The sequence below is a fragment of the Grus americana genome, chromosome 29 (assembly GCF_028858705.1).
Source record: "Grus americana isolate bGruAme1 chromosome 29, bGruAme1.mat, whole genome shotgun sequence".
NCBI classification, from domain to species: domain Eukaryota; kingdom Metazoa; phylum Chordata; class Aves; order Gruiformes; family Gruidae; genus Grus; species Grus americana.
Window position 1 is genome coordinate 2,186,241 of NC_072880.1, and position 21,026 is coordinate 2,207,266.

Sequence of the window (21,026 nt, forward strand, 5' to 3'; positions counted from 1 at the left end):
GCCGCCGACAGCGCCCCCTGGCGACCGGGAGGACTCTCGGCACCCAAAGGGGGGGGCACACTCCCCCATCCCCACCCCCCACCCCCGTACCCGCGGGGTCCCCAGGACCCCCAGGGACCCTCAGCACTCCACAAGACTCCCAGACACCCCCCCCAGACCCCTCAAAACCCCCCAGGACCCCTCAGCACCCCCCAGGACTTCCCAGAACCCCCAGGGACCCTCAGCACCCCCCAGGACCCGCAGGGACCCCCCCACCACTCCACAGGACCCCCAGGGACCCCCCCAGGGACCCACTCCACAGGACCCCCAGACACCCACCGCAGAGTCCTCAGGACCCCCCAGGACCCCCAGTGACCCCCTCCCTCAGGACCCCTCAACCCCCAGGACACCCCCCCCTCCAAGGATCCCTTTTAGCACCCCAAGAACTTCAAGGACCTCCCCCTGCCCCCCCCCCCAGTAAGGGACCCCAGAACAAAGGGCCTGACAGGGTGGGGGGGGGCAGGAGCAGCTGAACCCCCCCCCAGTGCCCCCCAAACCCCTCAGCTTCACTCAGACGTGTGCATGCCCCCCCCCATGAAATCAGCCACACGCCGTCACAGGGAGCATTTAATTAACATATAATATATTTTAAAAAATAATAATAATAATAAATCACTCTGGCTCCCTCCCGTGCGAGGCGGGGGGGGGGAACCGCAGGTCCTGGGGGGGGGGGGTCCCAGGTCCCCCCGCCCGCGGACGGGGCCCCCGTGCTCCCCCGGCGGGTTGGGGGGGGGGGGGCAAAGTTACAAGTGCTTTCTACACGTCCCGCGGGGTCCCCGGCAGCTGGGTAAGGTGTGGGGGGGCTGGGGGGTACATACGGGGAGCAACTGGGGGGGGGGGACGGGGGACAGCAGGATTTCTCCTTAAACATGATTAGCCAGAAAAAAAATAAAATAAAAACAGAAGCGGCACCCCCCCGCGCACACACACCGCCCCCCCCCGCGGGTCTCTACCTACGGGGTTATGTACAGCCGCCCCCGGGGGGGGACAGGGGGGACGGGAGCCCCCTCTCTGCCGGGGTTTGGGGGTGCCGGAGAGCGCCTGGCTCCTGTGTCCCCCCCCTCCGGCATCCCCCAGCCCCGTTCTCCGGGGAGGGAACCAGCGGCAGCCTCACCGTTTTACCGGAAAAAAAGTGAAAAAGGGAAGTGTGGGAAGGGGGAGCATGGAGGAAATTGGGGTGGGGGGTCCAGAGGTTGGGGGGGGGGGGGGTGTCCGCGGGCGGGTGGGGGTGCTGGTGGAGCCCCTGGCCCCTCACTGGAGGCGGTCGGTGCGGAAGGAATCCTCCACGGCCGGGTCGGTGAGCAGGGCGTAGGGATCGCTCAGCATGTTCAGTCCGTCCAGGGTGAGTGGTTCGATTTTCAAATCCTCCTCCAGCCCCAACGTCGCCGCGTCCACCTCGAAACCGGGAACGCCGGCCAGCGCTGTCGCGATCTCCTTGGAGATGCCGGGGGGAGAATCCCCTGTCGGGGAGGGGGGAGGGTGGTGGTGATGAGAAACAGGGGGGGTCAGCGCCCGTCCCGCTCCCCGCGGCGGGGGGCTGCCGGCGCCCCCAACCCACCCACCGGTGAGGACGATGTTGGGGATGGGGCCGTGGCGGCTGCAGTTGCTCAGGTTTTGCCGGTTGAGGACGTGGGGGTCGTAGGTTCCCTCGCTCGGGGGGTAACTCAGGCTCCCCAGCTCCTCGGGGAAACCGCCGCTGTTGCCGGTGGGGCTTTCCCCCATCCCGAACTGCTCGAACTGCGGGGAAGAGGCAGGTTACGGGGACGAATATCCCCGCCGTCCCCCCCCCACCCCGGCGTGTCCCCCCCTCCGCTGCCGTCCCGGGAGCACTCACGCTGCCCAAGCCGAAGTCGCTCAGGGGCTGTCCCAGCTGCTGCTGCTGCTGCAGGGAGGCGTTAGGCTGGTACTGGGGGGCGTACGGACGTTGCGCGGCTCCGCTCGGCGGCACCGGCGGCCGTGCCGGAGGGGCGGGGGGCAGCGGCGGCTGCGGGGGGGACTGCTGCACGGGTTGGTGCAGGGTTTTCTGGCTCGGCTGCGACTGCAGGAGCAAACCGGGCTGGCTGTAGGAGTACGGCGGGAGCCGCTGGTCGGCCGGCAGCTTGCTGGTGTCCAGGGGCACCCCCTGCGGAGAGAGCGGAAAAGAAGGGGGGGGGGTGTGTGTCAGCCTGCACCCACCCCGGCGCCCACCGGGATCCGGCCCCTCTGCTCAGCCCCCGGTGCATCCCCCAGCACCGGCTGCGGGTTTGGGGAGACCACGGCGATCCGGGAGAACCCGAATTTCAACCCCGCGAAACCCTGCGCCCAGCGCCCGTCGCTGGCCGGGCTCCCCGCGTCGTTTCCCCCCCCTCGCCCCCCCCCGCCCGCCTTTCCCCAAGCCGCCTCGCCGTCCCCGAGCGCGCAGAGCTCCCTCCCGGCGCGGAGGGGTCCGCGGGTTCGGGACGGGAAGGGGGCGAGGGGCTGCCCTGACGTGTCGGCTGCGATGAGGATGGAAAACGAGACAAGAGAGAAGTCGAGGAAGGAGAAGACGGAGGCGGAGCGCGCGGCGCGGGGCCGGCGCGGGCGAATGGACCATGCATACCTGGGTGATGGAGGACAATGTGGGTGACATTGTTGGTGAGAACTGTTTGGGGTGCTGCCTTCTGGAGTCGCCACCCATTGGGAGGGTGAGGGGGCTGAGCGGGACCCGTCGGCGGGGCGAGGTGTTTATGGACGCCTGCACCATGGGGGCGTAGGAAGAGCCGCTCAAGCCGGAGGGCAGGCTGGGGTTGCTGGGGGAAGATTGCATGGGCTGGCTGCGGGGGGACGTGGGGAGGGAGGGATTGCTGAGCGAAGAGGAGAGGGAGGAAGGCAGGGACTGGTTGGAGAGCGAGGAAGGGATGGAGGAACTGCTTTGGGAGGATTGGAGCGAGGGGTTGCTGAGGGAGGATTGGAGAGAGGGGCTTCGCAGGGAGGCCTGGAGGTTGGGATTGCTAAGCGAGGACTGCAGGGACGGGTTACTCAGGGAGCTCTGCATAGGTGAGGTAAGTCCTGTGGGGACAAAAAAGAAGAGACACCACCGTTACCCACGGAATCGCCCCGCGCCCCAGGCTCTCCTCCCCGGGCCGGGCCAGGCTGGGGCTCCCCGTCTGCCTCGGGTGGGATGGAAGGTGACGGAGGCAACCAAAACGATGGAGACACAGACAGAAACACACACAGCCCGGGAACAGGACCGGCGGCGGCGCAGGAAGCTCCGGCTCGGCAAGCGGAGGGCGCCGGGGCAGGCTCCCCCGCCGGGGCCGCCGTCCCACACCCCCGTGGGACACCCTGACGCCGTCGGACGCCGCAGCTCTCCCCGCCCCGCTCCCAGGCCGCGGCGTCTCCGGCCCAGACCGGGATCGCCCGGAGAGGCCGATCTCTGCCGCAGCCGGCTCCGGGGTGCAGGCCGGGGGGGGTTCCCGTCTCCCCCCGGCCCCGCCGAGCACCGGCCGCAGGCAGCTCCCTGCCACGGGGAACCGCTCTCTCGGCTCCCCGCATCTCGGCAGCTGGTGCGGCCGCCCCGGGAACGGCAGCTCCGGCATTTCCCTGTCGGGACGGGGCCAGCCCTCACCTGGCGAGTCGTAGCCCGTCCCCAGTCCCATGCTGCCGCTGATGCCCAGGTGCGTCATGGTGTTGGCCAGGTTGCTGGTGCTGTTGCCCCCGCTCAGGCTGGGGTAAGCCGTCTCGTCCGGGTCGAGAGGGGTGGGCAACGGGGAGGGAAAATGCAGGTTGGTGAGGTCGGGAAGGGAGCCGCCCGTGTTGAGGGCCGAGGGGATGAGGGGGACGTTGGCAGGCTGATCCGGGGACGGAAATATGCTGGGGGAAAGAGAGAGACACGCTCAGGGTGGGAACGCCGCTGCCTCCTCCGGCATCCCCCTCCCCAGCAGCCCGGCACCCCCGCCCCGGTTCCAGCCCCGTGGGAGCTCGGGCTGCCCAGTCGCGTCCCCAGGACTTACTGGATCCCAGGGACTTCACAGGACCGCGGCCGGGCCGAGGAGGAGGAGAGCTGCGAAATCAAAGAGGAGTGAAGCGAGGCCGCCGGGATGCTGAACCTGCGCTCTCCCCCCCCCCGCCCCAACCCCAGGACCAGCCGCGGTTTGAGGGCAGGAAGGAGGCAGAGCCACCCCGGTGTCGTAACGCCCCGCGGGCAGGAAGCAGGCAGCCTGGGCAGGGGGACGCAGGGGTGACTTCCTCACTGTCCTTCCTCCGCACCCACCTTTTTGGCGTCCCAGGGCTTCAGCGAATGCTTGTTGTCATCGAAAGTCTCTTCGATGGGAGGCACTTGGAAAACAAACACTGGCGAGGGGGCGGGGGAGCAGAGGGTCAGCGCGGGGAGAGTCACACAACCCACCCGCATCCACCCACCGGTCGTGAGTGGGGCGTTACAGACCCGCTCGTCACAGAGGGGTCCCCGGGAATTGACTCCCCCCACATCCCCCCCGCTGCCCCGACTCTTTGCTCACCTTTACTGTCTGCGTCCCCGTCCAGAAAACCTGCGAGAGAGCGGGGGGACAGTTAGCGGCAGCACGCGGGGACACGGGGGACATTGCCCAGCGCCGCAGAGCGAAGGCAGAAAGGGGGGACCCCAGGGTCCTCGAGGAGTAAAAGGGGTCCCGAGGCAGCGGCGGGGTGCCGCTGGGGAAAGCGGGGTGTCAGGGGAGGGGACGCTCACCGCTCCGACGGCCGGGCGGCGGGGCGCCCTGCGAGGGGCCCAGGTAGGCGTCCTGGGGGTTGGGGTTCATCACGCTCGTGTGAAGAGCCGAGTCGGAATTTGTTCTAATTGGAAAAGGAAAAGCGATCGTCAGACGGGCCCAGCTCAGTCTTCGCCCCCCCCCACCCCGGCCCCGTTCCCCTTTAGGTGCGACAGCCCCCCGAGGCCAGCCCCGGGGCGGTGGGCAGGAGCGGGGCCAGGGCAGCCGGCAAAAAAGGGGAAGAGCTGGGGGAAGCTGGAAGGAGAGCGGGGGGGGTTTGCTGGAGGAACAACCGTCTCCTTCAAAGCCCTCCGTGCCCGACACTCGCCGTGCCCAGGGCGAGCCCTGGAGGCAGGTGCCAGGGGGCTCCGCGGGGACCCCGTCCCCTTCTGCCAGCCCTCCCCACGCGATGCTCTGGTGGGGTCCCTCGCCCTGCACTTCCAGACACGCTGGGGCTCGCTCCAGCCCCGTCTCCTCCGAGGGATGGCTCTGCCGCCACTGCGAAGGCCCCGGAGCCCTCGCCACGGGGACCGGGGCAGGGCGGGGGGAAGACGGGCTCCCCCAGGGACCCTTTGCGTCCCCCAGGGGTCTTGGAGGGGCTGGGGGCAGAGGACCCAGGGATGTTACACCCATTGTGTTCCCAATTAGTCGGTCTGAAGCGGATGAGCGCGGGGAGGGGCTGGGAAAAGGCTTTTCGAGCTAATGACGCGTCCTGGGACTGCACAAGGGGGACATTGTTCAGCTGCGGTGCAGCTGGGAGGCAGGAAGCCCCCCCCTTCGCCCGCCCCCCCCACCCCCCCCCCCGCGCCGCCCATGGGACGCAGCCCCCTCCCGCGTGGGGCCCAGCCGGGGAGCGATGGGCGCCCGTCCGCAGCACGGCCAGGGCCCCGCTGCCACCTCCGAGCCCCGGGAGGGGTGTTCATATCCCGTGGGGGCACCCGCTACTCTATCGCCTCGCCGAGTTCCCAAACGTGGCCCGATCCCCTGCGGCTGCGCCGGCTCCCGCTCCTCGGGCCATGGCAGGGTGAGACCAAGCAGCCGCGGCCGTAGGCAGAGCCAGGTCCTCGTCCCGAGAGCCAGCTCCGAGCCGGCGCAGCCCCATGGGACGCCCTGCCCCGCATCCACGAGCCCCGCGCTCCCTCAAGCAGCTCCTCGGGGAGCTCAGAGCGGCTGCGGGACCGTGCAGGCCATGAAGACACGAGGGCTGCACCAAGCCCAGGGTCCCCAGGGCCACCTCCACCCCGGGGGTCCCTCTGTTTAGCGGCCAGAGCAGCCTGCAGACCCCTTCCCTTCTCCTGGGGGACCGGAGGTGCTACAAGCCGTGCCCACCCTGGGGGTCCTGGGGAAGGGCTGGAGCCCAGCTCAGAGCCAGGGAAGAAAGAGAAAACGGAATTGAAAAACCATTCACCTGTTGAGAGCCGAGGGCAGCCTAAACAAGTGTCCTTTCTCCATGGGAAAGTTACTCCAGGGCATGGTCCTTTGGAAGGAGAAACAGCGGGGTTAATCGGGGCGGGGGGGGGGGGGAGAGCAAGGGAGGAGGGCGCAGGGGAGCGCTGCCCCACGGGAGGGAGGGTCACCAGTGGGAAGGCCAAGGGCAGCGGGAGGGGGGCTGCCTTGCACAGACAAGTTGGGGTATCTCCGGCAGCCCCAGGGGACATCCCTCGGCACGGGGTCGGGGCTGATCCACGACATCCTGACCCTATTCCCTGCCTCAGCCCTCTGCTCGCAGCCCAGACACCACGGGGATGGGCAGCCGGGCCTCGAGGACTCAAAAACACGGCCGGCCTGCGCAGAACGCAGCCAAGAGTGAAACCAGCCTGAGATTCCTGTGAGGAAGGGGCTGGTGAGACCTCTCCGTGTGGAAAAACCCCAAAGTCCCAAGAGTCGGGGCGAGCTTGGGGGGAGGAATTTGCAGCGAGATGCTCCCGGGGACGGCTCCTCGGAGCCCGAGGTCCTGCGCTTGCTGTGACAGGGAGGATTCGACGTAACCTCTTCTTTTGGGGAAAAAAAGCCAAGGTTTTGGCCCGGGAGGTCAGGCAGGACAGCAGAGAAGGCACCCGATGGCTGGGCTTGGATACGGCGGGACGGGGGGAGACGTGCCGGGGAACGAGGCCACGGCCCTCGCTTTCCGGACTGACCGGCATCAAGGCTAATCGCGGGGAGCGCAAGACACAACATGAACCTCCAGCAAAGCCCCGGCCTCACGCGACACAACCCAGGGCTGCTGACGGGCATCTGCTGCCGGCGGTGTCCCCGCCAGGCTGGGGAGAAGGGGCACGCACGGCCCCCTCAGGCTCCCGGTGCACCGAGACGGTAGCCGCGCCGTGCCGGGCACCGAGGAACGGATACGGCAGGAGAATCGGCAGCGAGAGTCCCTGGGAGAACGGTCCTTGGGCTGGGGAAGGAGAGTTGTGCTGAGCACAGCACTTCAGAAGAAGGGCAGCCTTGAAAATAAAGCCCAGGAGCCCTGAGCGACCTCTAAAAGGGCTGAGCCGTACCGAGCCGAGCCCGAGTGGCTTTGCCGCAGCTCACCGGGACCTCCGTGGGATGGAGCCGATGCTCGGGGCGCGTTCGGGCTTGGCCAGCCCCGTCCTCGTCTGCCCCCGGGGCCAAGGGCCGGAGCGGGCAGGGGCTCAGCCGCCCGGTGATTCACCTTGGGCAGGATCCTTCTTCCCACTGCCACGGTGGACAGATGCCGCCCCACGCGCCGGAGCCGGCTCTTTTGGGCATGATGAAATCATTTTTCCTTAAAAATCACTCCCCCCTCTGCGGGAGGGTGCAGGCAGCACCCAAAATCGAGAGGTGGGAGACCTCCCAGCCCCACTCCCAATATCTCAGCCCCGTTTTTCCCCCACAGACTGGTTAGAGAAGCCGTGTAAATCCTCCCGGGAGGGCTGCCCGTTGCGAGGGACTCTCCTACGCTGGGCTCCTGCCAGCCTGCCTGTTTCCAAACCTCTGGGTGCTCTTTAACACAGAGCAAGCCCCGGGTTCCAGCGACACGGGGAGGAAAATAAGTGCCGGGAACCAAGAAAAACGTGGGGTTTTTACCTCCTCCAGCTGGGCTCGGGCGGAGGCGACAGGTAGGTCGGTCCGTAGGGAGAGCTGTCGATGTGAGACACACGTTAAGGGCCAGACGGAGAGCGAGGGGCTGAGCAGCCAGCGCGTGGGCATCGAACGCAAGCCCGCAGACGGGCCAGGGCGGCGCGCGTTGCTGATGCTCGCTAATCCCAAATTCGAGGGGCACCGGGGGCACTGGGATCGGGGCAGAAGCCCCGGCGGAAGGAGAAAAGGCTTGCCTGCCCCCGCCGACGGGGCGGGAGGGAACGGGATAAAGGATATCTGTCGGACGTATCGGCGGAGGGGGGACATCATCCGGCGCGGATCCCGCTGCACTCGCTCTACCAGGCCGTGGTGCCGGGTGCTGCGTGTGGAGTCCAGCGGCGAGTGCAAAGGGCCCTGCGAGGAGGAGACACCGGGGTGAGCCCACCGCCCGGCTGCGAGGGAAGGGGGGTCTCAGGATCAGCCCCCCCTCAACCGGCAGCGCTGCCAGGGGTGCCTCGCCAGGCACGGGGATTAGATCGTCCCCATCCGTCCCCAACAGCAGTCCGCACCGCGGTTCTTCATCCTCCTCCCCGACGCCCACCCCGAGTCCTGAGGCAGCTCCTGATCCCCCTCCCCGAGGCACAGTGGCTGTGCCATGAGGCGCAGCTCCCCCCAAACCCCCCCTCTGGGCAGCCCCCGGCTGGCAGAGCAGGCTCTGCTCACCTGGAAGTCGGAGACGCCGCTGCCGATCTGGTTGACGTTGGGCAGGGAGCCGCTGTAGTAGGGTCCCCGGCTGTGTGCCAGCCTCAGCTTCTGCGCCTGCAGCTGGGACGGAGCGGGGGGAGGCAGGTCAGGGGGGGCCAGCAGGCACCCCAGGGTGCTGGGGCTCCTCCAAACTGCCCCGTTATACCCAAGACACCCCCGTTTCCATCCCGGCAGGTCATCCCCACGCTCTCCCTCCTGCGGCCGAGCCCCACGCTTGCCCCACACACAGTATCGAGCCCTCGGGATGTCCCACGGGGAGGAGACAGCCCCCCCCCCCCGAGCGAGGCATGCCTGACCCGGTCGGCCTCAGGAACCACACAGGAGCAGGCCAGGACGGCTCGAGGTGCCCAGGACCTCTCCGCTTCGAAGCCTCTGAGCGCGGACGAGGCCCCACAAGGGACTTTCCTCCCTCTGTGGGTGCTCTGGTGCAGGAAGGATGCTGAGCCCCCGCTGGGTTTAGCAGCCACGTCTCTCCCGCAGGCTGCGACACCCACGTCCCCAGAGCAGAGGCTGAACCCAGCCCTGCTGCCCCCCAAACAGCCCCAAACCCCCGTGCCCACCCGAGGGGGCTCTGTGCTCCCCAGGCACTGGCGGTCGGTGTGTCAGCCCATCCCCTTCCATCCAGAGGCGCTGGGTTTTCCAGCAGGCACCTTGTCCACACCACAGACAACCGGCAACGCCGGTTGGTGCCACAGCCCAAAAAAAAACCTGGGGGAGATCCCACCCTGGGGCCGGGGCTCCGGCGGGGCAGGCAGGAAGGGCTGCCTGCTTGGCTCGGCACGACCCGGCGCTGCTCAAGGCCGGGGGAAGGAGCCACAGCAAACCGCAGACGGGAGATAACCGGGTACGGGCACCCACCCCCTGCAGAGGAAAACCCCACAGCAGAGGGGAGCCGGGTCCCGGGGCGGCACCGGGCCGATCCCAAAAGCCCCCTCCTGCCCCAGCCCCGCAGCCGACCCGGGCAGGAGTTTGACCCGCCATCAGCAGCGCAGACTTCCTCATCCCGACAGCAGCAGGAAGGCGCTTTGCTGCCCGCATCCCGGGAAAGGGCACGGCCCCCACCATCATCCCCTCCGGCACAGGGGGATGTCCCATTCCGCCCCCCCCTCCAGCATCCCACCGAGGAAGGAGGGTTTCCCCCATCCCAACCCAAGCGCATCCAAATCCACCTCCCCTTTGACCCCAGGGGGGGTCTCTGAGCAGCCCCGTGCACCAGCCAGCACCAGCGTTCGTCGGTGCTGGACAACCCCCAGGGAAAAAAGAGATGAAACACAAAAAGCAGCTCGGAAACGGGCTGCAGCCGGGAAACGTGCGACAGCAAATTCCCAAGCTTAAGACCAGTGAAATCCAGATCCAGGAGGAAAAAAAAAAAAAAAAGAAAAAGAAAAACAACCAAAAAACTGGGAGATTTAGTCAACAGCTGGCTGCGCTGGCACTGCAGGATTAGTGCGAGGAGTTGCGCTGGGGCTTAAGGTCTTGGGATCCTGCTCTGTTCTCCGAGCCAGGGTCCCTGCGGGAGCCAGCAGAGCCAGGCGAGGCCGAAATCAGGCAGTGGCTCGCAAGCGGCCAGAAAAAACTCCAGGAAACACGAAGCAAATCTCGAGGGGCTGCCAGATCCCCGCGGCGGGAGCGGGGCACCCCAGAGCTGGGCAGCAGCCCCCCTGGCCACCTCTCCCCCATCAAGGAGCCACGAAACGGAGGCGCCCGTGTGGGGCACAAGCGACCGGCGCAACGGCCGCTGCCAGCTCCTTGCCTGCAGCCCTGCGGGCAACGATGGAGGGGTCCCGCGGGGCCGGGACCCCCCTTGGGACCAGCTTCTGTCCCAGGCCGTGCTGCTCTGCGCCTCTGCGGGGCTGCCGGTCCCACGTGCGGGGAATGAACTCCCGGAGGAAGCGTCCAGGGGCAGGGAGTAGCGGGGAGGACAGTCCTGCTGCCTCTCCCCCTCGGTTTTGCTGCACATTAACCAGCTGTTTACTGTGCAAACACGGTGCGGGAGGCTCCAGCCCACTCCCAAAGTCACCAGCGATGCGCAGGTCGCGGCTCCCGCCTGCTGTCCCGGCGAGAGAGGGGACAAAACCTCCGGAGAGATGTCCCCGCTCGGGAGCCCTGCCCGCCCGCCGGGGACGGGGCTGCTCTCGGCTCGGCGGGCAGAGCCGCGCGTCACTCCCTTGGGGACGGCGGGACCCCGTCACCTTCGGCTCCGTAGATGTCCGGTCACCGCTGCCTCGCCAGACTCAGGGTGCCAGCGGGGGTCTCTGACCCAAACACTCCTTTTTTTTTAAAGGTCTGATGGATTTTGCTCCCCTCTTCTCCCGGTCCCACCGCCCCAAAATGCAGGGTGACACACGAGCCTCCCCATCAGCGGTCCCTGTCACCTGGAAGAGCCTCTCCGTGTCTTTGACTCCGCACTCCTCTCCCCTCGCTCATCCATCCCGTTTCTCCACCGGGAAAGACGGCGCTGGCTGCCGGACTCTGCGGCTGCCGGCACAGAGCCCCATCGCCGGGGTTGGCACAACCCGGCTCTCCAGGAGCTGAAATCTGGCTAAACCCCGATCTTGGCAAACAGCCGCGCAATCCCCGCTGACTCCTCGGGGCCGGCGCAGAGCAAAACACAAACCGGAGCCGACCGTCTCCTCTTGACGGCTTCCCCCACCCGGGAAACCACGCTCCCGGAGATGCGCTGCAGCATTCCCGGCCTCCCCGCTCCGCCGGCAGCCCGCAGAGCAGCCCCCCTGCCACTGAGGTCCCTCTGAGAAGCCCTCAGCCCACAGCGGGGGGGGGACACACACACAACTCCCCTTCCCCAGAAGCTGCCGAGCGGGGTGGTTTTGCCGGCTCAGATCCGGCGTGCTCATCCACGCTCCCAACGCTGCTTTTTCTCAGGCTCCGGCCAAGCTAAATTTAAGCATCTCTAGGGATGAAGCATCCACTGCTTCCCGTGGCCGTGTCGGCAGGAAGGACCAACCCAACCCACCCGAGGGTCCCCGGTGCTCAGAGACAGACCCCCCGCCCCGAGTGCCAGAGCCGGCGGAGGCAACGTGGGGCTGCAACACGGTGGGAACCCGTCCCGAGAGCCGTGGGCACGGCGGATGCCCGGCAAGAGCACCGGCAAACCCTCAGGTGTCACAAGCCACGAGTCGGTTTTTCCACCCGGTCGCCGGGACGTACGCTCGGAAGCGGAGGAGGCGCACGGCGCGCGCCGGGACCCACGCACGGCGGCCACGGGCCGGAGCGAGCCACGTGCGAACCCGTGCCGAGAAACCCGTGGCCAAAAAAATTAACCAAAGTAAACCCACGGGAAGGAGAAGCAGGGTGCAGGTGGGCGCCGGGAGAAGGGGGGTTCCGGTGTGTGTGGGGGCCTTTCCCAGCCCCAAATGCAGACCCATCCCCAAGCCTGGGGTGATGCCCCATCCAGTTCCATCTCCTCTGCACCCCCAAACCCCCCCCCCGGCCCCTTTGGGCACCCGCCAAACCCCCTCCCCTCCCTCTGCGCCTCCAGACCCCCCCCCGCATACCCAGCACAGCCCCCGGACCCCCTGCTACCCACGAGAACCCCCCCTCCTTCTGCACCCCCGACCCCCCCGCACCCCGCAGCCCCCCACCCCTCACACAGCCCCCTCTAACCGCCCCCCCCCCCGGCCTTCACTCAGCCTCCGGCCCCCTCACAGCCCCCAGCCCCGCCTGGCCCCTCACGACCCCCCCGGCCCCTCACAGCCCCCAGCCACCCCCCCAGCCCCCGACTCCCCTCACAGCTCTCGGCCCCCCCCACACCCCCCCACACCCCCGGGCCCGTCGCGCATCCGGCGGGGAGGCGAGGAGGGGGGGGGGAGGCCGCGGCGGCGCTGCTCACCCGGGTGGAGCAGATCTCCATCATCACCTCCTCGAAAGCCGCCGTCTCCTCCGCCTGCCGCTGCTTCTGCAACGCGATCTTCTCGCTGAACTTCCGCGGGTTAGAAGCACCGGCACCGGCTGAGGAACCAGCACCGGGCCCGGGCCCGGCCCCCGCGCCCGCCGCCGCCATCTTCCCTGCTCGGGCCGCTCCGGCAGCCGCCGCCGCCGCCGCCGCCGCGCGGGGCAGGCTGGGACGGGGAGTCTGCGGGCCGGGCGCCGCCGCTAGGCCGGAGGGGGCGAGGGACTACAACTCCCAAGAGCCCCCGCGGGGCGCCCGCAAGGGCCGCCGGGAAATTGAGTCCTCGGGGTCCCCCACGGGGGGCGCCCCCGCAGTGCGGGGTGCGGAGGGCGGGGCCGACTACAAGTCCCGGCGTGCACCGCGCGGCCTCCGCCTTCCTCCGGGGTGGGGCGGGGCTGGGGCGGGGCGAGGCAGCGGGAGGGGTCGGGGGGGCCACCGGGATGGGGGGGGCACCGCGATTTGGGGGGTGTCACCGCAACGGGAGGCAGTGGGCACCGCAATGGGGGGGGGGGGCACCCCAGTGAGGGGTCACTGCGATGGGAGACAGTGGGCACCGTGATTTGGGGGGGGCACCGTGATTTGGGGGGGGGGGGGCACCCCAGTGAGGGGTCACCGCGATGGGAGACAGTGGGCACCGTGATTTGGTGGGGGGGGCACCGTGATTTGGGGGGGGGGGGGCACCCCAGTGAGGGGTCACTGTGATGGGAGGCAGTGGGCACCGTGATTTGGGGGGGACACCGTGATTTGGTGGGGGGGGCACCCCAGTGAGGGGTCACCGCGATGGGAGACAGTGGGCACCGTGATTTGGTGGGGGGGGCACCGTGATTTGGGGGGGGGGGGGCACCCCAGTGAGGGGTCACCGTGATGGGAGGCAGTGGGCACCGCAATGGGGGGGGTGTCACTACATTGGGGGAACCCGGGGGGGGGCAGCAGGGCGGGGGGAGTAACGCTGCACAGCACTAGAGCTGGGGAGGGGGGGTAGCAATCTCGGGAGGGGGGGCTCCAGCAGGGTCACCACCCCCCCCCCCATGACTGAGAACAGAGCAGAACCCCCACACCCTTCAAAACTGGGGAGGCCTGGACCCCCCAGCCCATGTAGACCCAGTGGGGGGGGCACTACGCCTCCCCAATATTACACCCCCCCCCAGCTCCCCCCCAGGCAGAGGCAGCGCCAGCAGGTCCAGTCCTTTATTTGCTTCATCCAACACCTCTCCCCATTGGGGGGGCGGGGGGGGGCCCGGGCTGCGTCCCCCGGGGCACCCACCCACGCTGTAAGGGCACTTGTGGGTGGGGGGACGACACACACTCACCTCCCCCCCCCCATTGTGGGGGTCCCGCAGGGGGACAGCACCGTTCCCCCTGTGCAAATGGGGAAACTGAGGCACAGGGCGTGCGGGGGGGGGGGGTGTCCCGACACTTTGGCACTTGCACAGAGGAAGGGGTGACGTGGGGAACCCCCTTCCCTGGGGTCCTGTTTGGGGGGGGGGATCCCCCACTCCGGGGAGGGGCCATCTCAGATCTTGATGAAGAGGATGGCGGTGACGAGGGCGAAGCCGGCGAGGAGCAGGATGACCTTGGGGATGCGATGCTGGGGGACCCCAAGTTCCTGCGGCAAAATCTCCAGGAAAGTGATGTAAAGGAACGTCCCGGCCGCTAAACCCTCCAGCACCCCCCGGCACAGGCGCTGCCGCGCTCCTGCGCCCGCCGCCACCGCCGTCCCCAACCCCACGCCCAACGGTGACATCATAGCGAAAAGGACCAAGCAGGCGACCACCGCCGGCGGCCTCAGACGACCCCGCAGCAGTTTCAGCGCCAGGCTGAAGGCCACGGCGCATTTATGCAGCAGCAACGCCAGGCAGACGCGCAGCACGGCCCCCTCCGCCTCCTGCAACCCCAGCGCCAGCCCCTCCAAAACGGCGTGCAGCGCCAGCGCCAGCACCAACAACCCGGAGCGGATGGCGCCGCGGACTCCGGGAACGGAGGGTTGAGGCGAAGGGGTTTGGATGGAACCGGCGGGAAGCAGAGCGCGCGTCTCCTCCGGGATGGACGACAGCTCCCGTTGCGCCAGCGCGACCTGCTCCAGCACCAGCACCAGGAAGAAGCCCATGGCCAGGATGAACTCCGGTAAGGGGAACTGCAGCTGTAAAAGGAGGGGGGGGAACAAAAAGGAGGGGGGGCTAAGGGCCTGCCTGCACCCGGCCCTGCCTGCGCCCGGCCCTGCCTGCGCCCGGCCCTGCCTGCGCCGCCAGCCCTGGGGAAGGAAGCCGGAGGCGGTGGCTGCCGGGAAGCCATGGGCAGAGGGAGGATCTTTCCATGAGTCACGGCGGGACACGAGGGCCTCCCGCCTGGCTCGGCCCCACCGTCCCCTCCCGGCTGCTCCGTCGCCACCAGCGCGGCCCTGCCAGCCCCCGCTGTCCCCGTCCCCACCGTCCCATCCGTACCACCCCCTCCCTCTTGTCCCAACTGTCCCCCACCCCACCATCCCATCCTCTCGCCCCGCTCCCTTCCCTCTCATCCCCGCTGTCCCATCACCACTGTCCCCTCCCCGCTGTCCCCCTCCCCACCATCCCAAACCCACCGTCCCCCCCCCCCGCTGTCCCTGTCCCCCTCCCCACCACCCAGCCCCCGCCATCCCTTCCCTGCTGTCCCAGCACGTTCCCCCCGCTGCTGACCCTGATCCCGGGGACAAGGACACCGGGAAACCCCCAGGGAAGAGCCGGGGTCCCCCCGGGCAGGGTCCCCAGCGGGGCCAGGCCTGCGGGGGGGGGGGGGGGGGGGGTCCCGGGCGCTTACCGTGATGCGCAGCCCCTCCAGCGCCGCGGTGATGCTGGCCAGGTAGTCGGGCAGGAGGTCGAGCAGGCAGGTGGCCAGGAAGACGCCGCCGGCGAAGCAGCTCACCAGGCTGAGCACCGGGCTGCGGGTGTCTGGAGCAGGGGGGTGAGACCCCCACCACAGCCCCGTACCCCAGGACCTGCCAGGCCCTTTGGGGTCAGCCCTGCCCCAGGTGACGGCTCTGTCCCCAGCCCGTCCCAGACCGCTGGGACCCCCTGGACACCCCCCGGCCCTCTGGACGCCCCCAGACTCCCCAGGGCTCCCCCAGAGTCCCCAGGACCCCTTGGAGACCCCCAGGACCCCTCAGATTCCCTGGAACCCCTCAGACCCCTGAGACCCCCAGACTCTTCTGGACTCCCCCTGATTCCCCAGGACCCCCCGGACCCCAGAGACACCACCCCCCTCCCGGGACCCCTGAGATTCCCCAGACCCCTGAGACCCCCAAAGTACCCAGGACACCCTGGGATCCCCCAGACCCTCCAGGACCCCCAGACCCCCCAAAGTCCCCAGGACACCCTGGGATCCCCCAGACCCCTCAGACCCTTCCCAAGCCCTCCGGGACACCCCCCCCCCCCCCAAACCCCTGGGACCTCCCTTCCCCTCCAACCCCTGACACCCCCAGACTCCCCGCGATCCCCCAGCCCCCCCTGGACCCCCAAACTCCCCCCCCCCCCCCGGGTCATACCGGCGGAGCTGGGGGGCTGGCGGAAGCAGCAGAGGGGGGCGAGCCCGCAGGCGAGGGGCAGCAGCAGCAGCAGCACCAAGGAGCCCAGCTTCGCCTCCAGCCCGGGCGGGGGGCGCGGGGCCGCCCCGGGGCTCCAGGCAAGCTCCGCCATCCCGGGCCCGGTTCTCGTTACCATCCCACCCGGGGTTTTAATACGAGAACTCAAAAACTACCGCGGGGGAAGTTCCCACCCGCCGACTCGATCGCGCTTCGCATCGTCGGAGCGAACGGGAGCTACGACGGAACGGGACGGGACCGTCAGAGCGGCCGGTGCCGCCTCCCGGCTCCGGTGACTCACAAACCCCTCCCGCCGGCACCGATCCCCCCCACCCCCCGTCCCCGTGCCCTCGGTGCCTGGAGCAGCGCGGCGGGTTGGGAGGGGGATCCCCGGTGGCCGCGGGGGGGTGGGGGGGTGACCCGGGGCAGCGCTCCGGTAACGGCACAGGGGGGTGGCGAACCGGAAAAGGGATGAAGGACGGGGCTTGGAGACCGGCACCGGGGATCCGGGATCAAGGAGCGGGACCGGGATGGAGTCCTGGCCCCTGATCCCTGTCCCGGGGTCCCGGGGTCCCCCGTTCCCCCCCCCCCCCCGCACTCACCGCTCGCTACATCGGACCCGCGCGTCCTCGGTGCTCCAGAGGGCGGAGCCGGCACGGCGCGTCGCGACCAATAGCGACGCGAAAAACCCCGACGGTATCGCTGAGTGACGAACACCTCAACCAATAGGAAACGAGAAAACCGGGCGCGGTACCGCTGTCCCGGGAGCGCGCGGCGGCGCGCGTAAACGTGTCCGGCTCCGCCGGGGCGGGTCGGTCCCGTGTCCCCCCCTCCCCCCCCCCGGGCCCCGTTACCGGGAGGGCACCGGCCCGGGCCTGGAGCCACCGCCGGCTGCAGGGAACCGTCCCCGGGTCGCGGAGTCCCGGTTCCCCCCCCCCCCCCACCACCGAGCCGCTCGCTGCTGCTCCCCGGTGCCTCCGGGACGCGGTACCGGGGCAATCTCATCCCCTAACCCGGTTTTCTCCGGTAGCCCGGCCGGGGCCCCCTGTGCACCCCCAGTCGAGGCGGGGAGGGGGATCCCGGGGCACCCCGGGGGTGGGGAGCCCGGCCCTTCTACCGGTGAAAGGCCCCGGGGGCGGGACTTGGCTGGGTTTGCTCAGGATACCGGAGATCCTGGTGCGCAGCCCCGGGGCCCGGACGGAGCCGGCTGCGCCACCGAGGAGCACCCGGAGGGGGGAAAGCCGGGGATCCCACCGCCCCCCCGCCGGGATCCGACCCGAGCAGCACCCACGACCCCCGGCCCGGGAGGGTCCCCAGGTCCCCGTCCCGTCCCCCCCCCCCCGGGGTGGCCGGTGGCCCCCTCTCACCCTTCAGCCCCGGTGATGGAGCCGGAGGTGCCGGAGCTCCTGGACGCTCTCCTGGAGCCGCAGGACGGGCTCTTCCCGGGCAGCGTCCTCCCCGATCCCCCCTTCTCCGGCTCGGCCCCATCTCCCGGTGGCTCGGAACCGGCCTTCGAGGGCTGGACGCTCCCCGAGGATGGCGTGAGTCGGTGTCGGGGGGGGCACGGGGTAGGGAGGAGCCCCCCCGAGGGGTGTCGGGGCCCGGGGGGGTCCCACGGGAACCCTCGGGGGTCCCCGTCTCCCCACCGGCGTCTCTGCGGCCGCAGGGGAGCAAAACCGAGGAGCTGCTGCGGCTGACGGTGAACCCCAACGACGCCTGCGGCCTGGGCGGCCGCCTCGCCTCCCCAGGTGGCCACAGCTCCCAAGACGCTAGCCCGGAGCCCCCCGGGCCCGACGAGGTGCCCCCCCCGGCCCTATACGAGGTGGTCTGCGACCTCAGCACCCCCCTGCACGGCAGCGTCGTCTCCATCCAGCTGGGTCAGTGGGGTTCAGCCTGGGGGGGGGGCAGGGGGGCCGCATCCTGCCAACGCAGGGCAGGGAGCAGAGCGGCTCCCCAGGTTAGGGCAGGGAGGAGCGGGCAGGAGCAGGCAGGGCAAGGCCATCTCCCCCCCCCCCCCCCCGCCGCAGACGACTGGCTGTGCCCCGCGCTGCTCCCCGGTTCCTGCATCATCAACGAGCTGCCTGCCGCCTCCCTGCCTGCTCCGCTGCCTGCCACCCTGCAGACGCCCAGCCCCACCACGGTGAGTCCCCACAGCCCCGTCCCCAACGCCGCGTCCCCACGCTGCCAGACCCCCCCCCCCCGCCCCCCAACACGTCCCATCTCTCGGCAGCTGCGCCTGACGGAGGAGGAGAAGCGGCTGCTGGCGCAGGAGGGGGTGACGCTGCCCGGCACCCTGCCCCTCACCCAGGTGGGTGGCGGAGAGAGGGGCGACACGTGGGGACATGCAAGGGGGTGGCGGGGGGCCGGGTTCACCCCTCTGCCCCCCCCCCCCCCCCCCCAGACTGAGGAGCGGATCCTGAAGAAGGTGAGGAGGAAGATCCGGAACAAGCAGTCGGCCCAGGACAGCCGGCGGAGGAAGAAGGAGTACCTGGACGGGCTGGAGAGCAGGTGGGCGCCGGCGGCACCACACCCCGGCACATCCCCGGCGCGTCCCCAGCCACGCGTCCCCTCACCCGTTCCCGTCTCTGCCCGGGCAGGGCGGCCGCGTGCTCAGCCCAGAACCAGGAGCTGCGTAAGAAAGTCCAGGAGCTGGAAAATCGCAACGGGTGAGCACGGCGCGCACGGCACGGGGACAGGGAGGGGGCACACGGTGCGGGCGCTCGCTGATCCCTCGTCCCGCAGGTCGCTGCTGCGGCAGCTGCAGGCGCTGATCAAGCAGACGTCCAACAAGGCCGCCCAGACCAGCACCTGCGTCCTGGTACGGCACACGCGCCGCGACGCACCGCGCGCGCCGGCGTCCCCCGGCACCGCGCGGGGACACACAGTTCCTGTCCCTCCCCGGCAGATCCTGCTCTTCTCCCTGGGACTCATCCTGTTCCCCAACTACAGCCCCTTCCGCTGGGGGCTGGGGCGCAGCCGGAACAGCGACAGGCCCACCGGAGGTAACGGGGAACCCGCGGGAGCCCCGAAGTTGGGGGGGACTGGCTGCAGCCCCCCCCCCTCCCCCCGACATTCCCTGTTCCCACAGTGATTTCCAGGAACATCCTGACCCAGGGGGAGCCGCTGGGACCGGCCGGAGAAGCCCCATTCCCTGCGCCGGGGTGGCTGCGGGTGGAAGAGCCGGGCCCTGCAGCTCCAGAGGACACCGGAGCTGAAGGGGGGCACGGGGAGGGGAGGCCCCCCCATAGCAGGGAGCCGGGCACCAACTCCTCAGGCTGGACCCCCCCTGGGGCTCCGGTGGGGGCAGCGAAACAGGGACACGGGGACGAGATGTGACAGGCAGTGGAGAGCGGCCCCTGTTTTGGGGTGCTGGAAGGTGCCCTGGGGTGGGGGCTGCAGCGGGGGGACACCCAGCTCAGCCCGGACAGGGGGTACTGGGTGCCCCCCGCAACACCCCCATATCAGCTCCGTGCTCTGGTGAATAAACGCGCGTCTGGTTTGCACCCTGAGGTGTGTCGGAGGGTTGGTGCTGAGCCCGCGGTGGAGCCGTGGAGGACGGGGAACCCCTCCAGGGCTCCGAGAGAGGAGCAGAGCCAGCGGCACAGCTCCGCGTCGTTCCCGGGGACAAACGTCAGCGTCGCTCCGGTGACAACGACCAGGATTTATTACACATTGCGCTCCCCAGGGCCCCCTGCGCTGGCAGGACACCCCTCAGCCGGCCCCACGGGACGCCCCAGTGGCATCCGAGGCAGCGGAATGCAGTTCCCGGCAGGATTCCGTGTTCACAGGGCCTTCCCCAGGCGCCAGTTCATCCTCCCACCCAGCTGGGAGAAGTGGGCGAGCAGAGTCCTCCTCTCCAGGGCAGCCAGGCTCTGCTAAATGGACTCGATCTGCTTGCGGACTTTCTCCAGGGCCTTTCTGTCCAGCACACGCTGGCGACACACCACCAGCACCGCAAAGACGGCGGCCACGCACATCATGGTGCCCACGAACCTCCAGAAAACGTGCGCCTCCATCACTGCGGAGCGACAGCTGAGCCCACAGGGAGAGTTAGGAACGGCGGAGGGAACAGCCTCAGCCCCAAATCCCACCCCGTCCCCCCCGCAACCCCCCAGGGGCTCGCGGTTGCCCCATCCGTCCCCCCTCAAAGGACCCGCCACCTACCTCTTGAACTCATCCTTCTTAGAGGTGGCACAGTTGATCTTCTCAATGAAGCCCGTGGGGCTGCACGCCAGTATCGTCTTCTGCAACCGAGAGTGGCCTGTCAGAGGCCGTACCGGGGCACAAACTGCACCCCCCCGACCCCGCCAGCCCCGGGAGGGGCACGGTATGACCCAGCCCACCGGGTGAGGGGGGTGAGCACCGCTCCAAAGCTGCCGGTACTCACCGTCTGAAAGCTGGAGCAGCGGGTGCATTCCTGAGCCACCACGAAGTCCTCCACCTGCCAGCACTGCGTGGCCACCACCGGGCTCGCTGCAAAGACAGCGCGGCCGCTGAGCGCGGGCCCAACCGGGAACTCACTGGGGCCCAACCGGGAACTCACTGGGGCCCCCCCCTTCCCCTCACCGAGCCCCCGGTCCCCCACTACCCGCGCCCCGCCGAGCTCGGCCCCGGACTCACCCGAGCGCTTCTCGTCGCTCGCCACCATCGCCACCGCCGGCCTGTGGAAAGAGCAGAGACGCTGTGAGGGCCGCGCTCCGGGCCCGGCCATACTTCGCCCATGGGCCACGCTTGCGCCCTCCCGACTGCCTGCTCACCGCAAACCGCAAACCAGGGCACCCAGGACGGCGTAGAGGACGCAGCAGCGCGGCCCAGCGGGGCCGCGGGGCCCCATCGGTGCGGCGGAACTACCGGGCCGGGCCCCGCGTCTCTGGCACCGCCGCCATCTTGAGACGCGGGGGCCGCTGGGAGGAGCGGGGGACGACGGGAAGGGCGGGGACAGCGAAGGGCGGTGCCCGGGCAGGGAGGCGGGGCTATCTAGGGGCGGAGTTTCGCGCGCGGGGCGGGGCTC

General features: G+C 69.5%; 4 protein-coding genes across 7 annotated transcripts; 1 reads left to right on the forward strand and 3 right to left on the reverse strand.

Annotated features, from left to right (window-relative positions):
• Positions 1–673: 673 nt before the first annotated feature.
• On the reverse strand, positions 674–12,621 carry CRTC2 (CREB regulated transcription coactivator 2). 4 transcript variants are annotated; one of them, XM_054806334.1, is made up of 14 exons: positions 12,430–12,621; positions 8,511–8,606; positions 8,083–8,201; positions 7,794–7,853; positions 6,154–6,222; positions 4,727–4,830; positions 4,518–4,547; positions 4,271–4,350; positions 4,011–4,060; positions 3,626–3,870; positions 2,618–3,066; positions 1,874–2,161; positions 1,602–1,776; positions 674–1,499 (listed from the first exon to the last, which is right to left on the reverse strand). In XM_054806334.1, the coding sequence occupies exons 1-14, from the start codon at positions 12,571–12,573 to the stop codon at positions 1,291–1,293; spliced, it is 2,118 nt and encodes a 705-aa protein (XP_054662309.1). In that variant the 5' UTR covers positions 12,574–12,621; the 3' UTR covers positions 674–1,290. The 4 variants fall into 4 exon arrangements, with proteins under 4 accessions (XP_054662309.1, XP_054662308.1, XP_054662307.1 ...); XM_054806333.1 differs by having other exon boundaries at positions 8,511–8,612; XM_054806332.1 differs by having other exon boundaries at positions 12,403–12,621.
• Positions 12,622–13,636: 1,015 nt separating this feature from the next.
• On the reverse strand, positions 13,637–16,752 carry SLC39A1 (solute carrier family 39 member 1). Its single transcript, XM_054806392.1, has 4 exons — positions 16,618–16,752; positions 15,980–16,252; positions 15,256–15,386; positions 13,637–14,602 (listed from the first exon to the last, which is right to left on the reverse strand). The coding sequence occupies exons 2-4, from the start codon at positions 16,152–16,154 to the stop codon at positions 13,976–13,978; spliced, it is 933 nt and encodes a 310-aa protein (XP_054662367.1). The 5' UTR covers positions 16,155–16,252; positions 16,618–16,752; the 3' UTR covers positions 13,637–13,975.
• A 313-nt stretch (positions 16,753–17,065) lies between these two features.
• On the forward strand, positions 17,066–19,524 carry CREB3L4 (cAMP responsive element binding protein 3 like 4). Its single transcript, XM_054806380.1, has 9 exons — positions 17,066–17,556; positions 17,682–17,892; positions 18,043–18,155; positions 18,246–18,323; positions 18,417–18,523; positions 18,613–18,681; positions 18,758–18,833; positions 18,921–19,017; positions 19,104–19,524. Exons 1-9 carry the CDS (start codon positions 17,398–17,400, stop codon positions 19,349–19,351), a joined length of 1,158 nt encoding a protein of 385 aa, XP_054662355.1. The 5' UTR covers positions 17,066–17,397; the 3' UTR covers positions 19,352–19,524.
• A 132-nt stretch (positions 19,525–19,656) lies between these two features.
• On the reverse strand, positions 19,657–20,934 carry JTB (jumping translocation breakpoint). The gene is made up of 5 exons (XM_054806419.1): positions 20,773–20,934; positions 20,636–20,676; positions 20,403–20,488; positions 20,180–20,259; positions 19,657–20,047 (listed from the first exon to the last, which is right to left on the reverse strand). The coding sequence occupies exons 1-5, from the start codon at positions 20,847–20,849 to the stop codon at positions 19,891–19,893; spliced, it is 441 nt and encodes a 146-aa protein (XP_054662394.1). The 5' UTR covers positions 20,850–20,934; the 3' UTR covers positions 19,657–19,890.
• Positions 20,935–21,026: the final 92 nt, after the last annotated feature.